Source organism: Desmodus rotundus, chromosome 1, assembly GCF_022682495.2.
Source record: "Desmodus rotundus isolate HL8 chromosome 1, HLdesRot8A.1, whole genome shotgun sequence".
In the NCBI taxonomy this organism is placed as follows: Eukaryota; Metazoa; Chordata; class Mammalia; order Chiroptera; family Phyllostomidae; genus Desmodus; species Desmodus rotundus.
The window spans coordinates 183,588,492-183,615,249 of NC_071387.1; the positions used below are offsets into that span (position 1 = coordinate 183,588,492).

A 26,758-nucleotide genomic window follows, 5' to 3' on the forward strand; every position below is an offset into this window, starting at 1 on the left:
TGATTTGTCCAAGTAAATAGTAAATGGTGAACAGGATGTATAAGCCACCCTTCTTGTTCTCCATCCCGTTCTTTTTGAGAAGTTTCAGAAACTGTTTCAAAGCAATTAGAATTGAACAGTTCCCTTCTTTCTACCCCCTTTCATCACCCATGGACATGAACAACAGTGTGGCGATCGACAGTGGGAAGGCAAGGCTGGGGGGAGGGGGGCAAAGGGGGAGAAATTGGGGCAATGGTAATAGCATAAACAATTTTTAAAATTTCAAAAAAAGAATTGAACAGTCCCTGTTGAAGTCCAAGTAAAGTGTAAAACTTTTCCATACCCCCAGTTTTCTCAAAGCCAAAGGTTGTATGTTTTGAGATGATAAACCAATAGAATTCTGAGGCCTGGATACGGGCACTGGTCTGCACTGATTAGTTAGGGTAACTAATGGTCCTTCAGTGGGAAGAGCCCGGGACGTTGCATCTGGAGACCTACACTGGGTATCTGAGAGACTGAGATCCCAGCTCAGTCACTCATCCCCCCCACCCCCCCATCCGTGGCAGGACTATCTGCCCTGGAGAAGTTGTTAAGCATCAGAGCGCTGCTGCCAGCATGTGACATTCCGAGCACCCCCCTGGAACTGGGCGGTACTAAACATACACCCACAAGGATAATGATGAGCCCATGATGGTTTTTGTCAGAAGAGTGGCCCTCAAGGGAAGCCGGCTGTTATGAACTGAGTATCTGTGTCTCCCGCAAATTCTTATGCTGAAGCCCTAACCCTTGGTGTGGCTGTATTTGCAAATGCGGCCTGTAAGGAGGTAAGTCAGGTTAACTGAGGTCATAAGGGTGGGTGGGGCCCTGATCCCTCAAGGTTCAGTGTGTCTCCAGGCACAAGTCAGTGTCTCTCCAGGTGCAAGGAGGAAAGGCCACATGGGGACACACCTGGAAGGAGGCTATCTACAGGCTGGGGAGACTGCTCTCACCAGAAACAGAACCAGTCAGAACCTTGATCATAGACTTCCAGCCTCCAAACTGGGAGAAAATCAATTTCTTTTGTTCGAGCTGTCCAGTCTGTGGCATTCTGCCATGGCAGGCTAGCAAACTCATATACCTGCTGATCAACCAACCAGGAGTAAATCGCTTCATCTCTATGGGTCTCAGCTACCTCTGCATGTTGGGAGATGGGAATAAATGACATACAGGGCCTCCCATTGGTGGGACAGCCTATCATTTTGAGATTTATGAATGAGTGGCCTCCAACTGCTCTACTTTCTCCACAGCTGCTCCATGCCACCCCATTTACCCCAGAAGGAAATCTCGCCACATTCACCAATTAGCAGTCCAATGCTGTTTGTGTGTTTCCACCACAATGCTGGGAGCCCATTCATCAGAGCATCATTCATTAGGGATCAGAGCTTCTGAGGACACAGTCCACCATCGTTAGAGCTAACTAGAGCGTGGTTTCCCAACCTGCTGCCTTATACGCTGGCCTTTTCCAGTTCAGCCTGAGGTGTCACAGCTGACAAAAGTCCATTTTTGGTCCTGGCCCCTCAGTTGACAAAGGTCTCAGGCTATTCACATGAGCCAAGCCCAGTGTAAGACTGACCCCGAGGGGTCTAGGGAGCCCACAGAGTCTGTGCAGCCATTGGAGGTTTAAATAGTCCCAGCCTGTCTCCCAGAAGGTATCAACATGCTTTAGAGGGGGATGACCAAGTGAGTGCCCTAATGCCCCCAGACATTACCTGGAAGTTCGGGTTGGGGTTGGGATATGGGAGCCAGGCAGAGCGTGAGTTCTCCTGATACTTGAAGGGCCCATTAAAGGCCTGCGAGATGGCGCTCAGGTTGAAGACGCACACAGCCGATGCAGCGATGCTGTTCCTGGGGGCCGAGGAAGAGAAACAAGAAGGAAGGTCAGAAAGTCCCACAGTCACTAGTCTCTCCCCAGTGGGCACTCAGACACTGCCCAGTGGGAGCACCTTCTAGAGAACCTCAAGATCCCAGCCTCGTGAATACCCCAAGGAAGAAATGGGAGCCCTGAGTGGTGCTCCCCTGTGATTTCTCTGTGGAAGAACAAATACTTCCGTACAGAAACAAGGCTACTTAGCAGTTATGACACTTGTAATCCTGCTGGATGGGATTAATTCACTCAGCCATCACCAGAGTGACAAAGGATTTTGAAGAGCCCTGTGTTACGCCTTTTAAATTCTGGAGGAAAAAGCCTTTCTCCGGCAGTGGCTGGCACCTCTCATCAGTCAGCATGGCCCCCTTACCCCGTGCATCTGGTTACTTTAGCGGGCACTGGGGTAAGTGACTGCTTCTTTCATAATCCCCAAATATTTGTGTTTATTTGTAAACCTTTAAAAATAATCAACTAAAAGCATTTTGTACACAACGCCTGTCAGACACCCTTCATATATCCTTTTTATAATTAAAAAGGGTGAAAGAGAAAAATCTGAGAACTCTCTGGCATCTTGAAGTGGTAATTTAGAATTCAAGCTCTGCAGCTCTGCGGGAGTGCAGGGCCCTGAGACGTTCTGTGACCTTCTACTAAGTGCGGGAACAGCAAGATGTTTTTTGGTTAAATAAATCTGCATTTTGATCTGAGCTTTGGCTTTAAATTTTCTTGTTAGTAGTCTTAGCCAATATAAGTTGATTTATCATTCTCCCTCACCCCGAATCAAAAGAAATTTCACAGGAACTCGAAAACAGAAATATCTGCCTTACACTCGATTTCTTTTGACAAACAGCCTCGTTGCTAGACGCCATTCTAGAGGCTTTACAAATTTCCATTCACTTCATCGTCCTGAGGTAAGGGGCAGTCGCTGGTAAGTAAAATAGGGCACAGCAAGGTCAACACGCCTGTCCAAAGTCACCCAGCTACTACATGAGGGAGTTGGACTTGAACCCCTGGCAGTCCTGCTCCAAAGACCAGGACTTTGAATTCTTTGTGAGTGCCCTGTGTAGACAGTATTAAAACCACCCCACGGGAACATAGGAAGCTTGAGGTTAGGGACACGTGTTTCTTCTGGAAGCTCCAGCAGAGAGGAAAGAGTGGCAGGAAGTAGGCCTATCCCTGCTGCTGGGGAATAAAGTGACAGATGCTAAAACTGAACCTATACAAATGGTTGTTTTTACTCTGTCTTACTTTTCCCACGGAAAAGAAGAACATGATAAGTCAAAAAATGCAAGGAAGAATTAGCCTCCAAACATGGGACTGGATTTTCGGAAGAACAAAAACGTGACTATGTTGGAGCAAGAAAAGCAGCATGCACAGCAGGGTGTCTACCAGGGACCACCAGGTGAGGCCACTCTGGTTGAGGAAGAGTGTTAATAATGATAATAATAATAATAATAAATCCTCCTGAGCACTCTGCTAAGCACTTCATAAGGGCTACCTCATTTCTCACAGGGACCCCACAGGTGCTGAGACCAGCCTGAGTATACACACGAACAGAGAGAGGCACAGGGTGGTCACTTACTCGCAGTCACAGGCTAAGGGAAAGTAAAGCAGGACTTGCACCTGCTTTGCACGGGGCCCCAAAGTTCCTGCGCGTGACTCCATTGCTGTGCTCCCTACCCTCCCTACTGGTACCCTATTTCTCAGTTCACTGCATCCAGTCACTCAGAACAGGGCTGAACACATATCTGGGGTCAGCCCAGAGTCCCTCTGGATGCCCCAATGGCAGCCAGTCTGGACATCTGTGACAGTCGTTGGGGTCACTTCTTCTCGACCTTCCTGGGGAGCAGAGCACCACCGGTGCAGCATACACACACACACACACACACACACACACACACACACACACACACCCTCACCCTCCTACCTCCCCTACGTCCTTGTACTTTCAGTGAGGTCGGGGTGGGGGAGCAAGGGCACAAATGTCTCCACTGTGGTCCTTCCTCTGCATCTCCCTGGTAGAGGCCTGCCTTCCAAAATTATATACCCACTTTTGCCTCCCCATCCCTGCAGACAGGTGGGACCAGCCCAAGTCTAGACTATCGTGACCTTGTGAATGAGCCTCCTTGAAGCTGGCATCACTACTCATAAGCCCATTTAGAGAACAGACCACCAACCATGTATTGCAACCTGGCCTCTCTCAGGAATCACGGGCATGCTGGGGACTTCATTTAATGCTAAGTTTTATTACTTAACTTGTTCAGAGCCCACATGGGTAAAAGTGGAGAGAGGTGAGCCCCACGTTAGTAGAACATAAAATTTGCTTCCTTAGTCTACTGAAAGCCACAGAAAGAAAAGCAGACATGTTCTTCCTATTTCTTCAACACCTAAGGAGGGAAAAGGTATCAAAACCTTCATGGTTCCCTGCCCCTACCTCCACCTTCACTATTTTAAGCCACCATTTTTAGATATCCCAGAAAACAAAAGCAAAACCTTTTCAGAAACTCCATTGCAATAATTTGCCATGTCCTGCAGCCCAACTCATGCCCCCGGGATTGAGGAAACCACACAGTCACCGGGACAAAGGGAGTCAGAATAGTGACCTGTCTCCCCACTCCCCAGTGTTAAGAGACCTTGACATAGAGAATCTAACTAAAACTATACTATGAGCAAAAGCACCAGAAAGCTTAGCCCCAGCATTTCACAAGCATCTCATCCAGAAATAGGAAATAACTAGCTACCTCTGATAATTTTGTTTCAGGTTGCAACCTGTCTTGTCAAGAATATGGTCATCAGTTGAGAGGGTGAGATCGAGGCCGACACGTGAGAGGGAGGACAAGTTGGACACACTGTAGGATTAGAGATGGATATACTGAAAGTTGTTCTCAAGACTTAGTGAAAGTAAGTATTCAATAGAGAAAGGAAAGATCTAGAAATTCTGCCTCTACTAGCATAGATGCTATATACTGGGTGATTTTCAACATGACGGGTGTTTGCAACACAAAACAAATTATCCAGAATAGTCTGAAACTTATTTTTGAGAGTATCTGAATTGACCATTCACCATCTTGGAATGGACTGGGCACAGTACTTACATAACTTTTTAAATTGTTCATTTTAGCCCAGAGCCAGGGGAACGAACAGCTAACTAAGCCAAATTCCCACTGTGGCTAAAACTGATGTCAACTGAACAACTGAACATTCATCTTGTACAGTCTACACTATTTCTTAAAAAAGGCTCTGGAAAGCAAATCAACTTCAGAAACTATACATTGATTTTTTAAAAGAAACTTATCACAGAGGGAAAATAACCTCTGGGTTGAAAACCAGATTTACAATAAAGATAGTCATGGTGGAGCGGGGGAGGGTGGGAAGCCATCCATTTTGGTCTGATTTTCTACTTTCACGTCAGAAAGAAGACTCTTCATGGAGTGAATGTTATTATCAAGTGAATGTTAACCCTTCAGCTCAGCAGTGGAAAGATCAGAAGAGAAAGATCAACAGGGAAGTAAGATGCAGATCAAGTGACTCTTTGGAAATGCAATCCATGGGCAGGCTTTGGAGGCAGAAGAGATGAGAAAGTAAAAAGACCTAGAAGCCCAGCAGACACCACCCAGAACCAAGAGGTTTCTTGGGAAGCAGCAGGGCCGTCCCCGACTCTAAAACTAGGACAATACTGGACAGACCCAATGCTTGGTCATCCCACCCCATTTATCAGCAATTTCAACCCATCCTGAATCTGCTCCTTTATTTTGTATACAATTACTGGGCTTTTGTCCAAACTGTTAGGTTAACAGTTTAATGATTTCAAAGGTGATCCAAACCAGAACCCATGAATCAGAATCATCATCATCACTGGCAGTGTTGAGAAAAGTGGAGGCTAGTGGCAATGTGATCTGTGATTCCTGGGGCTGGGTGAGACCTTGTTGCATCTTGCACAGCACGTCAGCTAAAAATGGAAAATGAGTGTGGGGTCATGCTACAGTCCGTCAGATCAGAGTGAATGGATGAGCAGAAAACTTCATGCACTTTCTCTAGTACTGTCAGTCATGAAGCTTAGAGCATCTACCCACCAAAGGAAAAAATGCTATTGTTTTTTTCAAAAATACTTTAAAAGCATAACCATCATTTTAGAAATGCCTGCCTACAACAGCCATCTTCTAGAACAACGGCTTAAAACGCAACTCTGGGAAAGCGAGAATGTGCATTTCATATATGAGCAGCGGTTTAGTCAAGAGTTACATTATCTCAAAGATTACACACTCCAGACAATAGGCTTTCATTATGCACAGATGCACAACTTGCATACAGAGAGAAAAACACATCTAACACGTACCAGCATTTCAGAAAGTAGCGAGAACACCCTGGCAAATCAGGAAGGAACATTTCACGGTAGAACGATTTGATGCTACTATTCCAATAAGGATAGATCAAAACCTTTTGATTAGTTTTATTTTCCTAATACCAGTCTCAGAAATCACAGATCTTAGTGTAACATTTAATTCACACTAAAAAAAAAAAAAAAAATGGCTGCTAGCCCAGTAAAATAATAAAGATTTCTTTTTAAAGCTACTTTCAAACCACAAAGGTCAAAAAACAGTAGATTCATTCAGAATGAGCAAAAGAGCAAGAAAAGCAATTATTCCCAGTTACGTACACATTGGTGGTAAAGATGCCGTAGATCAAGTCCAGCTCCGGCAGGAAGAAAGTGCTCTGCAGCTCATTGTAGTAGAAGGGGACCTCGCCGGGGCGGGAGCAGTTCAGGCGGGCCTTCATGAAGGTGGTCCAGGTGTCCTCCAGCAGGAACCGCCCCCCAATGTCATTCTTGCAGACCCGGGCAGCTCTGGAGAACACGGTCTTCCCACAGTCATGCTCCACAGCATTTTCTCGGAAAAAGAAGTAGGTGAAATTCCCGATGTCATAAGATGACACGAAGTTTGGCTCTGGAAACAACAGGAAAGGAGAAAAGTCTTAACATCCATGTGCTAGTTCTTTATGTCTTGCTTGTTCATTATTTCTTCCAAGGAGATTTGGTTCTGTGTAGACATCCGACGGGATGAATGGGAGGCTCCATGAGCATCTTAATGGCCTGCGCTGCTGGGCGGAACTCTACACAAGTTCTCAGTGACAAGAAATCACCATAATAATTCCACAGGGGAGCACCCTGAGTGCAGGGTCAAAGAAACATGCCATTAATACCATAAAAAATGGACAGCAAAGATATGCAGTCCACGTTAGAGCAATCCCTATTACTTCATTTGTATGTAATGCAAGATTATATAATCTTACACATCCTTCAGAGAGACAAAATAAGATCAAAGAGATGAAGTGTGATTCAGAATACAGGGTAGGGCAAAGTAGGTTTATATTTGTGCTTAGGCAAAACAAAGTTTATTCTCATATTGTTATTTATTAGTTATTGCATTGTGTTTCCTACAAACGACTGTATACCTACTTTTGCCCCATCCTGTACACAAGTCTAGTATCATGTTTGTGTGATAAGACAACAAAATTCTTTGATTTTGCTAATGTATACATGTATGGCTGACATAATTTAGGTGCTTTTAGTAAGGACTATAAAAATGTTTTTCATTTGTGAAACTAAAACAAAAACTGAAATGTAAGGTTAGTGTCCTGAATGAGCTTTAGCAAATCCCATTACTATGGTAACCACATAACTGTAAGGATTAACCCCTATTTTCTTGCTTCTGGGTCGCTGGAGAATCCATTTAGAGAAAGGCAGTATACTGAAGCAGAGTCATTGACCCAACCTTCTTGACCTCATAATTAGCTTAAAAATAGAGATTTAAAAATGACAGAAATACGACAGAACCTTTACTTAATCATCAAGCTCATGAGGAACTTAGGAATTACATAGATTGTCCACTGAATTTTATATATAGTATTGAAAGTGTTGTCTTTATAACTCTCTACTTAAGTCCGTCAATAATACAGATCCTACCCTTTCGCACACAGAGATGGATTTAAATATATTCACTGTTAGAGTGTGCTGTTATATCCCAGAGGCTACATATCTCTGACTTGTGTTTCTTGGAAAATAAAGCAAAATATTGAGAGAATTTTGAATCTCTCCAAAAGAGATCACTCTCCAAAAGAGAATTATTTCTAAAGCAGACCCCAAAAGCCAAGATATGGAACAATTACAAATTATGTTTGGTTTATAGAGAAAATAGACACCTATATGTCTAATTCTAAATAGAGGTTATATCGTTTCAGAATAGGTCCTGCACCCAGGTTCCTATATCTAGGCTACAATTAGATCATTATACTGAAAAGAAAGAAAAAAACACCATCCTCACCAGTAACAACAACAACAAACCTTATCTTAAAAAAGAGAACACAAAGAACGAAGGCCCAGGACTAGATGGGTCTAGCCCAGGACTGCAGTTACCAGCACATGTGGATGAGGTGTGAGCGGAGACCACAAGCTTTATCAAACGCCCTCCCAGCTGACTACTTCTGCTACTAACTGGGGACAGACAGTGTGAAAACCATGCAGTAAATATCTCTGGTATGTAGGAAGGCTCAAGCAGGAAAATGAGAAGCGGCAAAGGTAAAAAGATCTGTCATGGTTCTTCCAGGTCAAGGTTGGTCTATAATTTAAGAACATCTGTAGCCAGCACATGCTGCTGTGCTGGGCTCTGAGTGCCATGCTTCACATTCATATGCTAATTAAACTCACAGGAATCACAGAGGTAGATGCTGGGTCATTCTTCCTGTGTCATAGATGAAGACACTAAAGCCCAGAGATTTAATCATCTGTCCAAGTTCACACTACTGGTTGGGTGGGGCAAACCCCCTGAATCCAGGTAGTCCAACCACATAGTCTTTACACTTATATTTACACTACACTGAAAAATGTAATGGGCAGCACCAGAACAATCGATTACGTTAACAATATTCAAAAAGAAAATGGGAATCTTGAATAATGCTTTAGAAACCAAAGCGGTGAGCAAGTGTACTCAGGATCACGATGAGGAGGGTCTTATAACCTACTAGAGGGGGAGACAGATGCCCAGAGGGAACTTGGCCCTTCAACTACTAGAGACATCAGGAATGACACAGAAAGAAGAAAAAGAGGGAGAACAACCCAAGAATACAAGCAAGGGCTTACAAAACAAGAATCTTGCTGGGAAGTGATTGCCCCACCCCCAGAGATGGTGTTGCACATGGCTGCCACTATAGCCCCAGAGTGCCCCTGGGTGACTGATGGGGTATCTAGTTCATGTTCATTGTCCAGTCCACTGAACAATCTTATTCAGATTTCTCATGTAAGAGGACACAAAGTAAAGTCAAGCAGATTGGCCCACTGCTTCCTCTTTCCACAAAGAATCCCTAATGCCTCTTCTCTTCAAGCCACCCTGCACCAGTGTTATGATAGGATGACGAAGTACATTTTACATAGATATGCTCGAACAATTCCCTGTTGGGAAAAGCACACACAGGGAGAGCGTGTGCTTAGTGTGTAGTGTATGCTGTTTAGCTCACCACACATTACAGGTCATTTTAGGGTCTAGGCTGCGTTTGGACACACACCTGGCCACCCTACAGGGGTCCTTCGGGATGCTGATGGGTCCCTGACTGAGCGAAGCTGCAAAGTCAGGAAGCTCCCTTTCTTGGAAAGCAGAGCCTTTTGAAACTCAGCCTGCATCCTGTTTCTTTTCCAAAGACAGCAAGAAAGCAGGAGTAATTGTTAAACAGGCAGCCAAGTAAGTCTTGCATTTATAGATATAAATCTGGAACTAAGGGGATGTTTGAGTCTCATCAGGCAGGATAATAAGATGCATATTGTTTCCCTTGCATTATTCAAGTTCCGTCTTAGGTTAAAATGCAATTCACCACCAACCAGTATCTGTCACTCCTGAGTGAACTAAACAAGTCACCAATCAGGTACTGCCTGATTATCTACAATGAATGTGAGTGTGTGAATGACAAATATGAGGGATCCTTAATTCATTATCATTATTATTAGAGCTACAATGGAATAGGAGGTGTGTTGCTAATTCAAAATAAAACTGAGCAAGAGAATACATCAGTTTATTATAAATATATGCATGGAGCTATTTTATCTCATGTTTGTAAAACACTGAGTTGTGCATTATAGTATTCTGCAAAATGTCATGTTATAGGAAGACTCATGTTTTGTGATATAAGAACTTTGATTTTACACCTTCACTTACATGAGTGACCAAGTCAAAACCAACACTGACAGGAGGCCCATAATATAAGTGAACACAGGAAAAACAAAAGCATCAACAATTTTAAGAAGATTTTGACCACATAAAACCACCAGATGCTGAACATCCAAATGCACCCTCCCATTCCAGTGCCTACTGCGTCGGTCTGGAAGTGCACCAGGTTCAACAACTCAATCACGTGATTGACCAGGTCACTGTTAGGCTCCTGATATAGACATATTTGTCTACATTGATGAGAATCAATATTAAAGACAAAAAGGGAATTCCCCTTCTCCAACTTCACAAAAATCTTACTGGAATCAAAACCTATCATAATTTCTCTTCAGACAAAGGCCATCTTGGGATATGCTTGCCAAAGGCAGGTTGGCCAATGCTTGGCATGCAGCCTGTGTGGGTTGTGGCTCCGCCCACCCCGGCTTGAAACCTGGGCTGGACCACCGACATCCTAAATCCTGTATGATGATTCAGGGCATAGAAGAGCTATTTTGCTGTAAGGATTAAAGAGACGTTTACATAGTAAAATCCTAATGAATGGTGGCTATAATTATTTCATGATTTACTCTTGATTCCCTTTTAACAATTTATACTTAGTAGAACTTCACATAATGATAATCAAACATGCATATATTAAGCCTAAAGGTAATCAGAAATTAAGGAACACAAATATAGCCATACATGCTGAAATTTCAAAATAGCAAGCTATTCCACCCCCACCCCCCAAAAAGAAGAGTTAACGGAAACAGTCTCCACACAGGATGTACAGTTAGCCAGACACTGTCTGCTCTCCTGGGTGTTGGTGGCAGTCACTATCAACACCACTTCCATACAGACTCCTGGAGTTCAGACCCTCTCCTGGGTGTTGGTGGCAGTCACTATCAACACCATTTCCATACAGACTCCTGGAGTTCAGACCCTCTCCTGGGTGTTGGTGGCAGTCACTATCAACACCATTTCCATACAGACTCCTGGAGTTCAGACCCTCTCCTGGGTGTTGGTGGCAGTCACTATCAACACCATTTCCATACAGACTCCTGGAGTTCAGACCCTCTCCTGGGTGTTGGTGGCAGTCACTATCAACACCACTTCCATACAGACGCCTGGAGTTCAGACCCTCTCCTGGGTGTTGGTGGCAGTCACTATCAACACCACTTCCATACAGACTCCTGGAGTTCAGACCCTTTCCTGGGTGTTGGTGGCAGTCACTATCAACACCACTTCCATACAGACTCCTGGAGTTCAGACCCTCTCCTGGGTGTTGGTGGCAGTCACTATCAACACCACTTCCATACAGACTCCTGGAGTTCAGACCCTCTCCTGGGTGTTGGTGGCAGTCACTATCAACACCACTTCCATACAGACGCCTGGAGTTCAGACCCTCTCCTGGGTGTTGGTGGCAGTCACTATCAACACCACTTCCATACAGACTCCTAGAGTTCAGACCCTCTCCTGTCGCGCACATTTTTCCCTTATCAAAGCTACATAAAACTGTGCTGTCTAGGCATTTATGATGAGTGGCTAATTAAACTAAAATAAATTACGTTAAGTATGATGTGGTTTAAAAGCCATAAAAAGCATAGCATTTCTAGTACTGGATAGACAGACAGACAGACAGATGTACGCCCATGTGCGCAGACAGAAAGCACTGAGGTATGTGTATATGTGGCTCAATACTTCCACCTACTGGCTGGATGAACTTAGTCAAGTTATTTAACAGCACAGATTCCCCGTGTCCTGCTTTTTTGGATCATGGTAATGCCGTCCAACACGCAGTATCACTGTGAGAGCGGCAGGCAGCACGTGGCAGTGCCTGGCACTTGAGTGCTATTCATCAAAACATAGACCTCTGTTTATTTAAAGATACAAAATAATGAATAAATAACAAGCATGCAAATTAACAATGAATACATACATAAGTATATAAATTAACATAAACCCACAATATTGTCAGTGTGTACTTAACAAGCTAATTCATTAGTATGACACTCTGTATGTCAAATTGGGGTCTGTGTTCCCTTCGGCAGATCTGGAACGGGACGGGGTGGAAGGGCCACGCTATAGACGCAGCCTTGATGTCAGACAGACTGCTCCTGTGTGAACAGGAGCTTACTGACCACCTACCGTGGAGCCGTCCTGGGCACTGGGTATTCCATGGTAAAGGGAGACACAGCCTGTGACCTCAAGGACAGCGTGAGAAGACAGACAAGACAAACCAACAAGTAATTATAATGATGATGAGGACAATGAGTTCCAAGGGCAACAAGGGGAACTTGAGAATCAGAAAGGAGGGGATCTTATGAGAGTGGGAAGAGGCCACCAGGCCAGGAAGAGCAGAAAGAGTGATGGGAGAGAAGACTCAGAGGGTGGCCAGGATGGAATGAAGCCAGAGTCATCCCATTGGAAGGAAGCAATGGGGCAGGAGGTAGAAGGCCAGGTCAGTTACCCACAGTGAGAAGTCTGAATTTCCACTGCCACAGGAGAGACACGGGGGTGGGGGGGGGGGTTAAAGAAAGCTTGTGGTCCAAAGCCCTGTGTGGGTGGTAGTGGTGGAGGGTAAAGGGGCAAGGGGGTGAACCAAGCATGTCCTCAGTGGTCACTGACCCAGGAAGTGAGCCTCGGACCCCAGGTCCTTCTCTTCCTGAGCACCTGGCAAAAAGGAGCCATTGCCAAAACCCTTGCAGCAGGACTAGACACTGGCTTCCTTCCCTCTTCAAGGGGAGTATACCCTGCTGAGCTGACATGGATTTGCTGACTCAAGTGGAAGGGACTTGTAGCAAAAGGACATTGGCTCTCTCCCTAAAGGAGAACTGCCACCCCAGCATGAGCACATGCCCCAGGAGCCCAAAACTCTCACCCAGAGTTCTCCTTTTGATTCTGTGGGAGCTTCATTAACTGGCCATTTGTCTAATGTTCTAGCTCAAAGGGACAGAGACATCCTTGTCCGTTCTGCTCTCTGCCCCCAGTCCAAGCACAAAGCCCCGGGCAGCCTGTCCCTTCTCCTGCAAGATTCTACCAAACCACGCATTCCTTGGCTCAATTAGTTGTGTAAGTGATTTCTGAATATTTTGAAAACAGAAAGTTTCTATTTACCGTGTTCATTTTTTCCTGATTATATTTTAAATGTATAGGTTCACTTCTTTAAAGAACAAATTATTTAACCTGTAGCATTGTAACTCAAAACATAGTTCTTTCATTGAAATATTAACTTGAATTCAAAGATCTTAGAAATATTTTAATACCTATAAAGTATTTTTATTTTTTACTTCTTTTTAAAGATTTCATTTATTTATGTTTAGAGAGAGGGGGAGGGAGAAGGAAAGGGAGAGAAACATCGATGTGAAAGAGAACATCAATACTGGTTGCCTCTCATACGTGCCCTGACCGGGGACTGAATGTACAACCCTGGCATGTTCCCTCACTGGGAATTGAACCGGCGACGCTTTGCTTTGTGGGACAACACCCAACCCACTGAGCCACACCAGTCAGGGCAATACCTATATAGCATGTTTAAAAGACTAAGAGGGAGAAAAAGAGAAAGGTTTAACTGAAAGAGCAAACCAGGCTACACCATTACACAGTTAGGATAAGTAAACTTGCCTGTTGGCTTGATCTCTGTCTACTGGGATGACCTGAGCCAGGCCAAGAAAGAAAAAACAAAACAAAAAACAGAGTGAACTATCCAATCTGCAGCAGTGAATGAAAAATTGAGAGAGGCCATGATGGAGGAAAAATAAAGTTTAATAGAATAATATGTAGAAAAATTTACTGAAACATGTAGAACTGAATATCTTATGAACAGGATGGCAGTAGGACTTGTGGCCCAAACTGTAACACTTTTGAGAGGAAAAGAGAACAATGTTAATATTCATGCCCGATGCCAGGTATCACCCAAGGCTGTCACAGGAAGCTGATTATGGTCTCCAGGCAAGGAGCTTTAAGCCATTTTCCTGAGTGGTTGCATAAGTACTAGTAAATTTCTACACAATATATTGTACTCTCTGTAATGGGGCATGTCTTTCTGGCTTGGATATTTTTTTGGGGGAGGTGGGGTGGGATGTAGATCTTCATGAACTTAGTGTACACGGTTGATGCCTTTGGTCTCAAAATTTCTTGGTGGGGGATGGAAGGACTCATTCATTCATTCATTCTCTTTTGAAATGTGCAAATTGAAATTGCAAATGATTCACTAGCAAGTAGAGAGACTTCATCACAAGACTGAACAGATGCTCAGGCACTCAGAGCTGGATGACCAAGACAGAGCAGGACACTATTTTGAAGGAGCCCCACAAGAATTAATCCCTTCATGTCACTTGTCCAACTTTTGTGCCCATGAAGGGCTATGTTAAATTAGCCCACAGTCTCTTCTACGTTGTGTTTAGTAACCCCAGTTTACTCCATCTTCTCTGACAAGCTTTTATTCTAAGCTTTTATAAGAAAACACTCAACCGTTTCCAAAGTTCCTATGTTCCTCTTCCATCTCAGCTCGGGCATAAAAACATAGGCACAGGAGAGAGTGATGGAGGCGGGTTAGGACGTTGCTGTTCCCTAGGATGTTGACTAAACAAAGGGGAGGACAGGAGCACATGGAAGTGGAAGGATTCAAGCTCCGGAGTGGGTCCTGTTTTCAAATCCTAGCTCAAGTGCACAACAGCTGTGCAGCCCTGGTTCAGGTGGCTGATCCCTCTAACCTCAGCTTGCTCCTCTGTAAAATAAGGACAGTGCCATCGCCTTTGGAAGGTTGTGTGATGGATTCCAGATAAAATGTACATGCGGCCTCCCATCTACCTGGCAGTTATAACTAGCCACGTGACTCTCCCTTGCACTTGGAGTAATGACTGGAGTTAACAGAGATGTCAACAGATGCACAGACAGGCAGATGGTACACAGAAAGGTTATTTATTTAAAATCTCTTCTGACCCTACGAAGAAAATCTGATTAGGCTTACAAGAGAATTTCCAAAATACATGTAGCCCTTAAAAGACAGACAACCTGTCCATGCCCTCTGATGGGTTGGATGAAGCTTGAAAGTTAGAAAAGAACGGCTCATTGAGCTGGGTCACATGCCATAGGACTTTGCTCAGCAGTAAGTCCCAGTCTCATCACTCAGCAAGGTTCACCTCCAAGAGGCAGGTGTCAGACTGCAGCCTCACAGTCACAGTTCTGAGAAGCTCCCACCATCTACAAGGAAAACCGTTTTAAAGCACCTCCCCAGATGCTTGTTTGCTACAATACAAAACAAGGGGGAGGGTGGAGGTGGGGGAGGGAGGTGGGTTCAGCTGGGGTGGGGTGGAGGGATGGGGAGAAAAGGCATACAACTGTAATTGAATAACAATAAAAATTTTTTAAAAAAAGTATCATGGGGAAAAAAATTAAAAACTTGGCCGTTCACTATGCAATCTTATTTTTGTTCTGGTTTTACCAAGCTTCTTTTTCTCAATAAATACTTTAGTTTTCCTACACAAACATCATGGATTCCCAAGTCCCACTTGCCTGTGTTTTTGCTTGTTCTGTGAACTCTGCTTTCGTTGATGAATTCCCTGTCTTAACAAACACCATCTGTCCACAGAGTGCCTAACAGACACTGCAAGGTGCTGAATAGGCTCTGCCAAAAGGGTTGTCACCACAGGACAAAAGGGCTTCCCCAGAACAGAGCCCAATAAAGTCTGGCCACACCAGGACCACTGAAAGGTGGGGGTGGGGCGGCACCTAGCTCCACAAAGCTCCTGTCTTCACAACAAGGAGAAACAATTTCTCTGGGAGTTAAGTCCAGAGGGGATTTTCTCTCTCTGGGTAAATTAGGTTAATCATTGCATTTTAAAGTCTATTTGTTATGACTATTTGTTTTGTGGGTAACACCATTAACATAATTCAAACCAATGGAATTTCAGATCATTACAGGAAGAGTTTCCTTAACTAAAAATATCATAGCTCCTAAAAAGTAACACTATTCCAATGAGAAGACTTGTGGATTTCCGGTGGCTTTGCCTCACCACGTGAGGTCATGGCTGGGATCTCAGAGAATGGAGGAGGCTGTGGAGTTCATCAGGACAGCCCGGTAGAAAGGCAAGTATTTCCAACAGAGAAGAAACAAGCAGGTCGCTGGGTGTTAATGAGATTACACCTGTGTAGATGTCTGCACTGAGTTTTTAAGGCTAATTTATGGATTAGTTTTTCTAAGTTCTTACAGAGGTTTTATTCTACGCTCAAGCATGCAGGTCCCTCAGAAACTGTATCGGCACTCCCCTGCGAATTGCAGCATGATTTACCATAGCCAAGATATGGAAACAGCCTATGAGTTTATCAATATATAAAATGAAATATGGTTCAGCTGTGAGAAACAAGGAAATCCTGTCATTGGCAAAAACTTGAATGAACCCGAGGACCTCATGGTAGGAGAAATAAGTCAGACAGAGAAAGTCAAATATTGTACAGTACCGCTTATATGTGGAATCTAAAAAGCTGAATTCTGAGAAACAGATGTAAAGTAGTAGTTACCCAGGGCCGGGGTTGGGGGAAAATGGGGAGATACTGGTAAAGGGTATAAACTTCGAGGTATAAGATTAACAAGTTTTGGAGATCTAAGGTACATCACGGTGATTTTAGCTAAAATTACTATATTATGCACTTGGAAATTGTTAAGAGAATAGACCTGAAATATTCCTACTGCATAAAAAATGGAGATCACATGGAGAATTATCAGTGGGGAGGGAATGTGGGGAGAATGGGGGAAAAGGTACAGGGAGTAAGAAGCATAATTGGTAGGTACAAAATAGACAGGGGGTGGTTAAGAATAGTATAGGAAATGGAGAAGCCAAAGAACTTATACGTATGACCCATGGACATGAACTGGGGCCAGGGGAGGGGGGTTGGGGGGGAGGGACTGTGGGTGGGAGGGGTCGTGAAGGGCAGAGGGGAATGAAGAGGAGAAAAAAATGGGACAACTGTAATAGCATAATCAGTTAAATATACTTTAAAAAGAGAAGTACAAATAGGTAGTTACAGAATAGCCATGGGGATGTGAAGTACAGTATAGACAATGGAGTAGCCAAAGAACTCATCTGCATGACCCATGGACATGAACAATGGTGGGGGGACTTCCTGAGGGAGTGGGGGGGTGCTGGGTGGAGAGGGGCAAAGGGGGAAAAATCAGAACAACTCTAATAGCTTCATCAATAAAATATAATTTTTAAAAAAGGTAATTATGTGACAGGACAAACGTACTACCTAATGCTCTGATGGCAATTACTTTATAATACATAAATGTGTCAAATTCACACAATGTATACTTTAAATTTACACAATGTTAAATGTCAATTATATCTCACTAAAGTTGTAAAGACAGGAAAAGAAATGAACTTACAAACTCATTTTACACATTATTAATTCGGAAATGTTATTTTTCCCCTTTTCATGGGTTTATTGTTTCCCCAATTTGATCGCCAATTTCTTAAAGGCAAGTTTTACAGCTTCTCTATTTTAAGCATTTGCTGTTAAATATTTATTACCCTGTCTTAACAGTAATCATTTAATAAGGATTAGTATTAGTATTAAATGCATTAACATAGTTTCATTAATTATTAGTAATGCAATGCATTAATGTTAATGTATTTCTCTAAACACATAAATTTATTTCAAGAGTGATTTTTGCACAGGGAAAAAATGTAATTCTAAAATTTATATTCAAAACCAAACATATAAACTCAACGTTTCAAACCTCCAGAACATTATCCAATCAATTTCTGGGCCCTTGATAACTGACTAAACACGTAATAGTTGAAAATCAGAGTCCAAATGAGAAGTCAACATTAAGATTTTTTTAATGTTTAGACCTGACTCAGTTTCTAACATGCAAATATATTTTTTTAGTTTTGGGTTAAAATTTATACAACCCGTTCCCTTTATTTAACACCATCATTCACATTTCTGCTTCTTGTGACAAGTGGTCATCTCCTACCCATTCAACAATTATTAATAGAGCCTAAAGCGTGTTTCAGGCACTAAGGGGGATGATGAACACACAAAGATGGCTCACACATAATCCCTGCCCTCGAGGAAATTCACAAACTCGTGAAAGTAAAACCAGTAAAAGTCAGCTGGCCCCAGGAGAGAGGGAGTGGGATGTGCAAAATGTAACAGGCTGGGGCAGAGGGGGCTAAGGGTCTGTAGTGAGGACACAGAGGTGACGGGAAGCCGGCGGGCAGGGCTGTGGCTTTCTCTGCAGGGGAAATGAGGACGGGGAGAATGACCAAGAGCTCCAGCACAGTGGGGTAAGCACCACCATGCGCACGGCCGAGAGCGGATGACAGACCCAGCTGAGTCTGGGGCAAACTGAAACTTGAGCAGAAGGAAAGAGAAACTGGAATGAGTGAGCAGACAAAATCAAGGGTAGTGAGGACAGTGTAAATGCTGTGTGCACAGGAGCACTGCAAGGATGGCATGGTGCACCCAGGAAACAGCACACTTCCCCTTAAGAGCTCCAAGCGTGCAACCCAGATGGAGCAGATCACACGGGCTGGGAAGGAGAAGCAGGTAAGCCCGAGGAAAGCATCCACAGCCAGCCCTGCTCTCCCTCTCCACACCAGCGCGTACTGACAGCTGATGGCATGTCCCGTCACCTGGGTCACATGGAACAGGTGCAGCAGTGCAGTGGGACACCCACTCAGTGGTGTACAGCTGTAGGAGTGTAATAAGAAATGGTACCCGGAACTCGAGAATTAAGTCCAAAGGACTTAGCAAGCTCCAGGAAGGTTGTTAGAACTATACTAGGTATTCGTGCTGGTTTCTGGGAGGTGTGGTGGGAAGATTAGAGGCTTGGCAGGTCTCTACTCAGGGTTCCCTGTGTCCTGGCAGGACATCAGCCTGGACAGGCACATGCCACCACTTTCCTGAAGATTAGGCCTGAAGTTCTAGGGGACCCCAGAGGCTGGAGTTGCCAAAGGGCCTGGCATGTTCTGTTCACACCTGCAGTCCTGAAAAGACAGTTTTTGTGCCTTTGTGTTCTTCTTATAGAAGTGCTCGAGTGAAGCCTTCACTGCAGCCCTTTGGGGGGGTAACTCAGACATGGAATGAGCTGGAGGACATCCCCTCTGGAACGCTGCCCAGGAGACAGGCACCCCTTCCCCTGAGGCCATGGGGTGAGGAGGGATGTGGGGTGCAGAGGGCAGCAGTTTGAATAAATGGGTTGTCCCTCCCGGGGCTCTGGAGAACAGAGGGAGGAAAGGTGCAACCAGTCTGCCTTGGACTAGGGCGGCCGACAATGACACGGTCCTGACCTCACTGGAGACCAGAAACAACACTGTCGGCTCAGGGTGAAGATGGTATGGCTGAGACACGGAGGCTGGAGTTGGGCAGAGGACTTTCCCATAGCACAGAAATGAAGATTAAGGTTGTCACCAGAAAATAAGAGGCTGCAGTTTAAGATTTCAACCACTGAGCACTTCACGATTAGGACACTGTTATGGGTTGAATTGTATCCAACCAAAAAATATATATTGAAGTCCAAACCTCCAGTACCTATAAACGTGGAAATAGGGTGATCGCAAACATAATTAATTAATATGGGATTATACTGGAGGAAGGTGGGCCCCTAATCCAGTAGCATTGTTCCTGTATGAAGACGGCCTGGGGGACACAGACACACGGGGAGGAGGCCATGGGAAGACGGAGCAGAGACTAGAGTGGAGCAACCACAGGCCAAGGAAGCCCTGGAGCCACCAGAGCGGGAAGAGATGGGAAGGATCCTCCCATAGAGCCTTCTCAGATGCATGGGCTCTGCTGACTCTTTGATTGTGGACTTTTTTAGCTTCCAGACTCTGAGACAATAAACTCATGTTATTTTAAGTCACTTAGTTTGTGGTGCTCGGTTCTGAGAACCCCAGGAAACAAACACAGGCACTGCCCAAAACACCACTTGATGCAGTGGAGTGGTTTGGTGGCTGTCTGCTGGAGGCAGGGTAGGAGGGTGCCTAGCCTGTGCCGCTACAGGCACGCAACAAATATTAGTAGCTGCTAACCGGTACTTCATGAGTTGGCCCTATGTGTAAATGAAGTAATAGAACTATTGGAAGGGGCGTCCTCTGTGTATAAGTAAGTTGCCCTGCATGCAACTGAATTCTAAGCAGTGAATCTAAACACAAAAATGTTGCTGGCCCTGGTTAGTAGGTGCTGGCGTTTAGACCTCTCTTGCTGAGACAATTCTCTTCTCTGAACACAAAAATGTTGGAAAAACTTAGAAAATGTCCATAACAAAGATGTGGGTTTTATTTATCATATTTTGTCTGCAGCTGTTAGCTGAGTGATAGCCTCCCAGAGGCCTGACTCCTGCTCTTGTGTGGAGGGATCACGGCTTGGGCAGCCATGGGCAGGTCCTGAATGTGCCTGGGGGAGCTGGATGTGGCAGCAGTCAGACAGGAGGGTCAGGAGAGGCTGGCCTCAGAGGGACAGCAGGGGGCACAGCAGGAGGGCGGGGAGGGGGCTCATCACAGTGAGGACAGAGGAGGCTGATAGGTGTCGGTCACTCAGGAACACAGCCCAAACTGTTCACCCATTCGCTCGGTCAGCAAACCCTGCCTCACACATCAGATATCCCATCACTCTGTGGGGAGTGCACAGTAATTACCTTCATGTATTGAGTACTTGCTGTGTGCAAGGCTCTAATATTCATCATCTCCTCATTGTCTCATTTTATTCTCATAACAGCCGTCCAGTAGGGAGTTATCTCCACATTGCAGATAAGGAAACACAACTGGGATACAATCTGTATCTCCAAGGCTGAGTGTTCAGTCACCCTCAGGTGTTTCTAACACCAAGGCCTCCGCCCTTTACCTGTGAGCTGATGCTATTCATTAAACCCAGACTGAACACAGTCCCTAACCACCAGGGTAGGGGGTGCACAACAGTGAGAAGAAATGCAAATGAGGGGGTAACGCGAGGCAGGGCCCAGGGGAGATGAGGTCCCAGAGCCAGTGCACAGGGCCAGTGAGGGCCACAGAAGGGAGCAGACAGCTTCTTTTCCAAGAATATGGGGGGCATTAAAGGGGGTTTAGGACTGGGACTGGCATGATCTGGAGTACAGTGTTGAAGGATCACCCCAGAAAAGTAGTAGAAATAGATTGGAGAGGGCCTAGGGCAGAATTTCAGAAAAGAACTGAGGAGACATAAACACAGAAAGGAGCAGAGAAACAAAGGACACCTCACCAGCCAACTGCATGAAGCCTGCTTCCTGTTCCCCACTAAGCTGTGTTCAGAACAAATCCAGTTACCTGATGTCCATTCATTGGCTGCTGGGTCTGGATTCTCAATCAGTTGAAAACTCAGAAGAAGAATATTGGAGCATCATTTAATAGGACTCTAAAATTAGTTGGAAAATAGGAGCCCTCTTGTTTGGATTTCTTTCTTTGTTCTTACCTCATTTAAGAAAGAAATCTGAGCATTTTTATCCAAAGAGAGTGATCATCATTAGTGAGAAAGAAATTTATGGTGATGGCAAAGAAGAAGGGCAAATGGAGAAAGCAACAGTCTATTGAAAGAAAACTACTCCAGAATACAGCAGAAAGAACTTAGATAGGGCATCTGGTCAAAGGGCAGGTGGGATACAACATGTGGATTTCAATTAGGTCAGTGACAATTGGTGACTCTGTACCCAGTCTCAGCAGGGGACACAGCAGAAGTAAGTGAGGGACAGAGGCTGGAATCTGTCCTGGATGGAAGATCAATGAGAGCAGAAATGTGGGGCCAGACAACCAGGAGTAGAATTGATATCTCAGGGTTCCATCCAAGAAGGAATTGCCCGACAGAAACCAGGAGAGGGAATGAACAGTGAGCATGCTAGACCTGGGAACCCTGAGTCAGGCTCCCTGCTGTCTGTCCCAGGAGTCAAGCCTCCCTGGTGTGGCCAGGGGAGGCAGGGGGCTGCTGCTCTGTGAGGAAGGCAGGGCCATTTCATCTACAGGAGCTATGATGGCACAGTGAGCTAAGAATCTAAAACTTCCTGTGTTCAACCAATGACAACGGCAGGCCTGCAGTGACTGGGGCGAGCACTGGGTTAGCGCTCTCTCGCCCTTGTTCCATCACCTGACTCTCAAATGGAAAGGATTCTTCCACCCAAAGTGTGAGCAGCATCTGACCATCTGGTCGGCCCATGGGTATTGGAGTCACATGTAAACAAAGAGCTGGCATTTATAACTCATGCTATGATCTGAATTATTTTTCCAGGATATTGTTAACGGTTTCACTTTAGTGAAAAGAAACTGTGCTCCTAATTACTTCTTACTTTGCTTTTGGCAAACTCTAATTGCAATGCCTTTGGGTGGGGGAATTTTGATTTTTAACTGGAATCTTTGCTGGGCTAGTAAAAATCAACAAACAAATAGGAAAAACTTTGAGGTATACAGATGAAAGACTTCAGGGATGAAAGGAGACCTTCCATTGAGAGTCAATGCATTCAGCTGCAGCCAGTTCAACAGAAATAATGTTAACAGAGAGAATCTACGAAGAGTTACTCTTTGGTTTGGAAAATCAATCCATATCACCCTTGGAAGCACAGAGTCATTCAACTTCCTGGAGAAGCTCCATGAAAACATTTTTTGCAAGGGAGTCTTCAGAAGGTAAACTGTAATAGTTGGTTTGACTATGTTATTTGACCAAATACTTGTGTTTTATTTATACTTACACATACACATATTCATATGCACTAAGTCTAAACCAGTGGTTCTCAATCAGAGGCAATTTGGGGAAATTTTTGTTGTCACAACTGGGAGTGGAGGGAGGGGTATTGCATCTGGTGAGTATAGTTCAGGGGTGCTGCTAACCAACCTATGATATTCAGGACACCTCCTCCCCCACCCCAAAAGAATTACATGGCCCCAAAGGCCAACAGTGTTGAGGTTGAGCAACTCTGCTCTATATAATTAGCTTGTACTTGGCAAAAGGCCAGTAAATCTTTGCAGAACTTGAAAGCTTAAAATAGTAAATATTATGGTGGCAATTTAAAGATTTTATCTTAGTGCAGCTCTGAAATAAACGAGGGAAGGGATTACATATGGCTCATATACTTATCCCCATCATTATGTGTGTGAGTGTGAGTGTGCCCGCATTCACATGTGAACATACACAGATACAAAGTGCTGGATTTCAGCTGCCGTACGTCAGGACATGGTGCATAGCCAATCTCGATAGCGAGCTGGTGACCAAGTTCTAGCCCAAGTTTGAAAGGAAGTCTTCTGGGGGTTTCTGATTTCTTAAAAAAAAAAAAAAAAAGTAATACAAGAAATGTGGGTTCTTCTTCCACTAGATACTGTCACATCTGGATGTAGGACCAAAAGTTGCAACAGTGAATTAGCATCTGTGAGCACAGCCAGCCTGAGGACCAACCTGACCGGACAGGCCGTGGACGGCAGCAAGACCAGTGACGGGACTGCAGGCCTTACTAACATTTGAGCCTCTGATACAAGCAACTCCAAAGAGGTCTAAATCAACCTTCCAGTTATGGTACCTTACTTTTTAAATTGGTCAAGTCCTTTGGAGCTACCAGTAGCCATACACACTTTACACAGTATCTGAACATTTCACGAAATGCTAATAATTTCCCTTCTTAGACATACAGGGTCCAGCAAAAGTAAGGCTTGCTTGAGTGTGGTAGGTAGGGTATGTGACTGTCTCACACGAGATGGACAGAACTTTGAACATTTCACCTAAAATGTTACATGGTGCACTGAGCTTGAGTGTGATATTGTTATGTTACAGAATTACATGCTTATGATTTTGTAATAAGAGAAAGGGGCATTATTTGTGCCGGACCCTGTAGAATAAAGATGTTAAGAGAAAATGCACGTGTGTGAAGATACCTTGGGCACGTCACAATATTAAAAACAGCGTAAGTTCAATGATTATCAAAGGGTCCTCTTCTCGTGATCCCCACTGTTAAGAACATCACTGCTCTTTCTATCACTGAAGAGCCATACACAGAAGTACCAAACACATTACATTTTGATTTCTTTAGAAAATGAATTTACTGTTCTTTAGAAACCGTGGCAATTTGATTTTAAGCGCCATGCAACCAGGCGTCACCGACACCTGAGACGGGAAACAGGAGTGACTGTAAGACCTACCATTGAGCCACTTGGAGTTGTACTGGGCCGTGCGGAGAGGCGGTAAGACGCCCAGACTTCGGTAAATGGCGGGGTCGCGTCCCGGGAAATCCATGGCTGTAGCAGCGTACAGTTCCCCGCTGGCTGTGAGCAGAGCCGTGGAATTGTGCTGGGGACTGTAGGGACAGCGGGCCATGCCGCTGATCTGATCATGGATCTCGGTCAGGTTATTCAACTGTGGGTGAGGACGGGAAAGAGAAACCAATTATCCCCTAGGCAAGCCCTCGAATAGTGTTAATGCCTGAACTGCTAACAAAACAGGGGCAACAAGCTTTCTGGGGCTCATGACAACACACGACAAACTTTCGCTCTCTGCCCTTGATGAAACTGCATGCTGTGGCCGTGGTGAAAGAGTCCACGGAACAATCCCTCTCGTCATCCCATTAGAGCTCCAGAACCTCCTGTCAGTGAATCCTCACATAGTCTGAGGATTGTTGTATGCAGACAGCTTCTATTCATAGTGCAAGGGGCATGGCTGATCTTTCCACTTGAAGAAAGGCTCCAAATTTAATACTTACAGAAATATAAACCACAATAAAAAATTACGTACACTTTTGTCCATATAAGTGATTCGGCATATTATGAATAGCCCAAAGCTGTGCTCACAGGTAAGGATGTATGGATATTTATAGCACCATAGAGCCCAAATTTCCAAAACGTAATCACTCAGCTTTTAGAGAGACACCTCCATGTCCTGCTGTCATCTGGGTGTAATCTAGCCTCTCGGTTACTGAATGAGAAAAGCTCTTTCTTTGGTCGGGAGGGAATCCTGTGTGCAATTCTTCCATCACTCTTTCCATAGAGGCAATAGAGTCGGGGGTTTGGGGGGCCCTCAGAGCCACTGCCTGCTTTGCAGGTGGACTTGTAGCCCTGCTGAGTCACTCGAAGTCTCTATGCCTGAGATTCTCCTTTTATAAAATGGGGACCCAAAGGGTGAGCACAGCATGGGGTAGCAGCAAGGATTAAGTCATTGAGTCACAGAGGGCTCTTGAAACAGGGCATGGCCCCCCAGGGGTCTCTGTGGGCATTGCTTCTCATCACCATCATCCTCCCTTTATTTCCAGTAACAGAATGTTAGTTCAAAAATAACGAACACTAAAAGCTGACGATTAATTCCAATTTTGTGAGAAGCTGTGCGACCAGAAAATTAACCCAATGATAGTTCAACATCATGCTCCCTGAGGAAGATCAAAAAAGACCCCACACTTGGAAGATGACGTGTGTGCTTTGTCCCCTGGGGCAGCTCTCCTGGCATATGATGTGGATGCTGAACATCCATGTCAGTAATGATATAACTACTTTGCCTAGAGGTCCAGCTGTTTGTTTCCCTACTTTAAAGTTTTGTCATGGTTCTTATCCAATTTGTAATATCTTTGTTCATTTGGATTGTGATTTTAGGCCACTTTAATACTTAAAAGTATGTCCAGAGTAAAGCAGAATTAAGAAAAAAAAATGTTTATGATTAATGTTTAGAATCACTGGTGGAGAAAAACTGATAGAAATCATTTAGAACTCTATTTAAATTTAATTATATAAGCTATGGTTATTTCCAGTTCTTTATTTAATTGAGAGTTGGGATTAGGAATAAATCAATATATCCAATATTTATTCGATTTGATGAAAGATATGTTTTGAATTAAAGAGTAACTCACTGGAGAACAGAAGTACAAAAAGACATGAGTGTTTTGGCCCTGGCTGGTGTGGCTCTGTGGATTGAGTGCCAGCCTAAGAACCAAAGGGTTGCTGGTTCGATTCCCGGTCAGGGCACATGCCTGGGTTGCAGGCCAGGTCTCCAGCAGGGGGTGCTCAAGAGGCAACCACACATTGATGTTTCTATCCATCTCTTTCTCCCTCCCTTCTCCTCTCTAAAAATAAAAAATAAATAAAATCCTTTAAAAAAAAAAAAGACAGTAGTGTTTTAATAGAAGGTTTGGATTTTCCTGGTATTAATTTTAGTCAACTCTCAACATGAAGCCATACCGTGCGGTTGGTGCAGACAGGTGTGAAAGCATTGGTCCCACAAGTAAACAACCGGTCGCCACCCACCAAAAGCACCCGGATGTAGTTCTGACACTCATCCTGAAAAAAAAATCACAAGAAATATATTAACAATGCCTCAGTCCAAAGGGAATGTTGACTCTAAATACAATCTAACTAGCTAACAAATTGAATGTTAATTGACCACTAAAAAAAGAAACCCTCTCAGAAACTGAGCAAAAAGTCACGACAAAACTATTAAATAATCTGACTATTTGAATGCTTATTCAATAGAGGGTACTATGTTCAGTTAAAATCTCAAAGTGTGTCCCTTCTTTTCATGAACAGGGTTTCATTTTGAATTATATTTGATATCAATCCAAACCCAAAATTAACTTTGCCAGCTATTAGGAAAGTAAATAGCAGGTACATATCCAATGCTCCTCATAAAACAGCATCTTGGGAAACTTCCTCAGGGCTTTGAGAAAACATTGTGAATTCTCCTCCAAATGTGAAGGTCACATGGGAAACTTTAC

General features: G+C 44.2%; 1 protein-coding gene across 6 annotated transcripts in view; it reads right to left on the reverse strand.

Annotated features, from left to right (window-relative positions):
* The window catches only part of SEMA5A (semaphorin 5A), a 451,159-nt gene that overhangs the window by 137,387 nt on the left and 287,014 nt on the right, over positions 1-26,758 (reverse strand). For all 6 annotated transcript variants that reach the window (XM_053913864.2, XM_024578532.4, XM_053913861.2 and 3 more), the window contains 4 exons: positions 26,226-26,324; positions 24,207-24,420; positions 6,540-6,825; positions 1,728-1,863 (listed from right to left, as the gene is read on the reverse strand). In XM_053913864.2, coding sequence (XP_053769839.1) covers positions 1,728-1,863; positions 6,540-6,825; positions 24,207-24,420; positions 26,226-26,324 — 735 coding nt within the window. The remainder of the gene's footprint in view (positions 1-1,727; positions 1,864-6,539; positions 6,826-24,206; positions 24,421-26,225; positions 26,325-26,758) is intronic.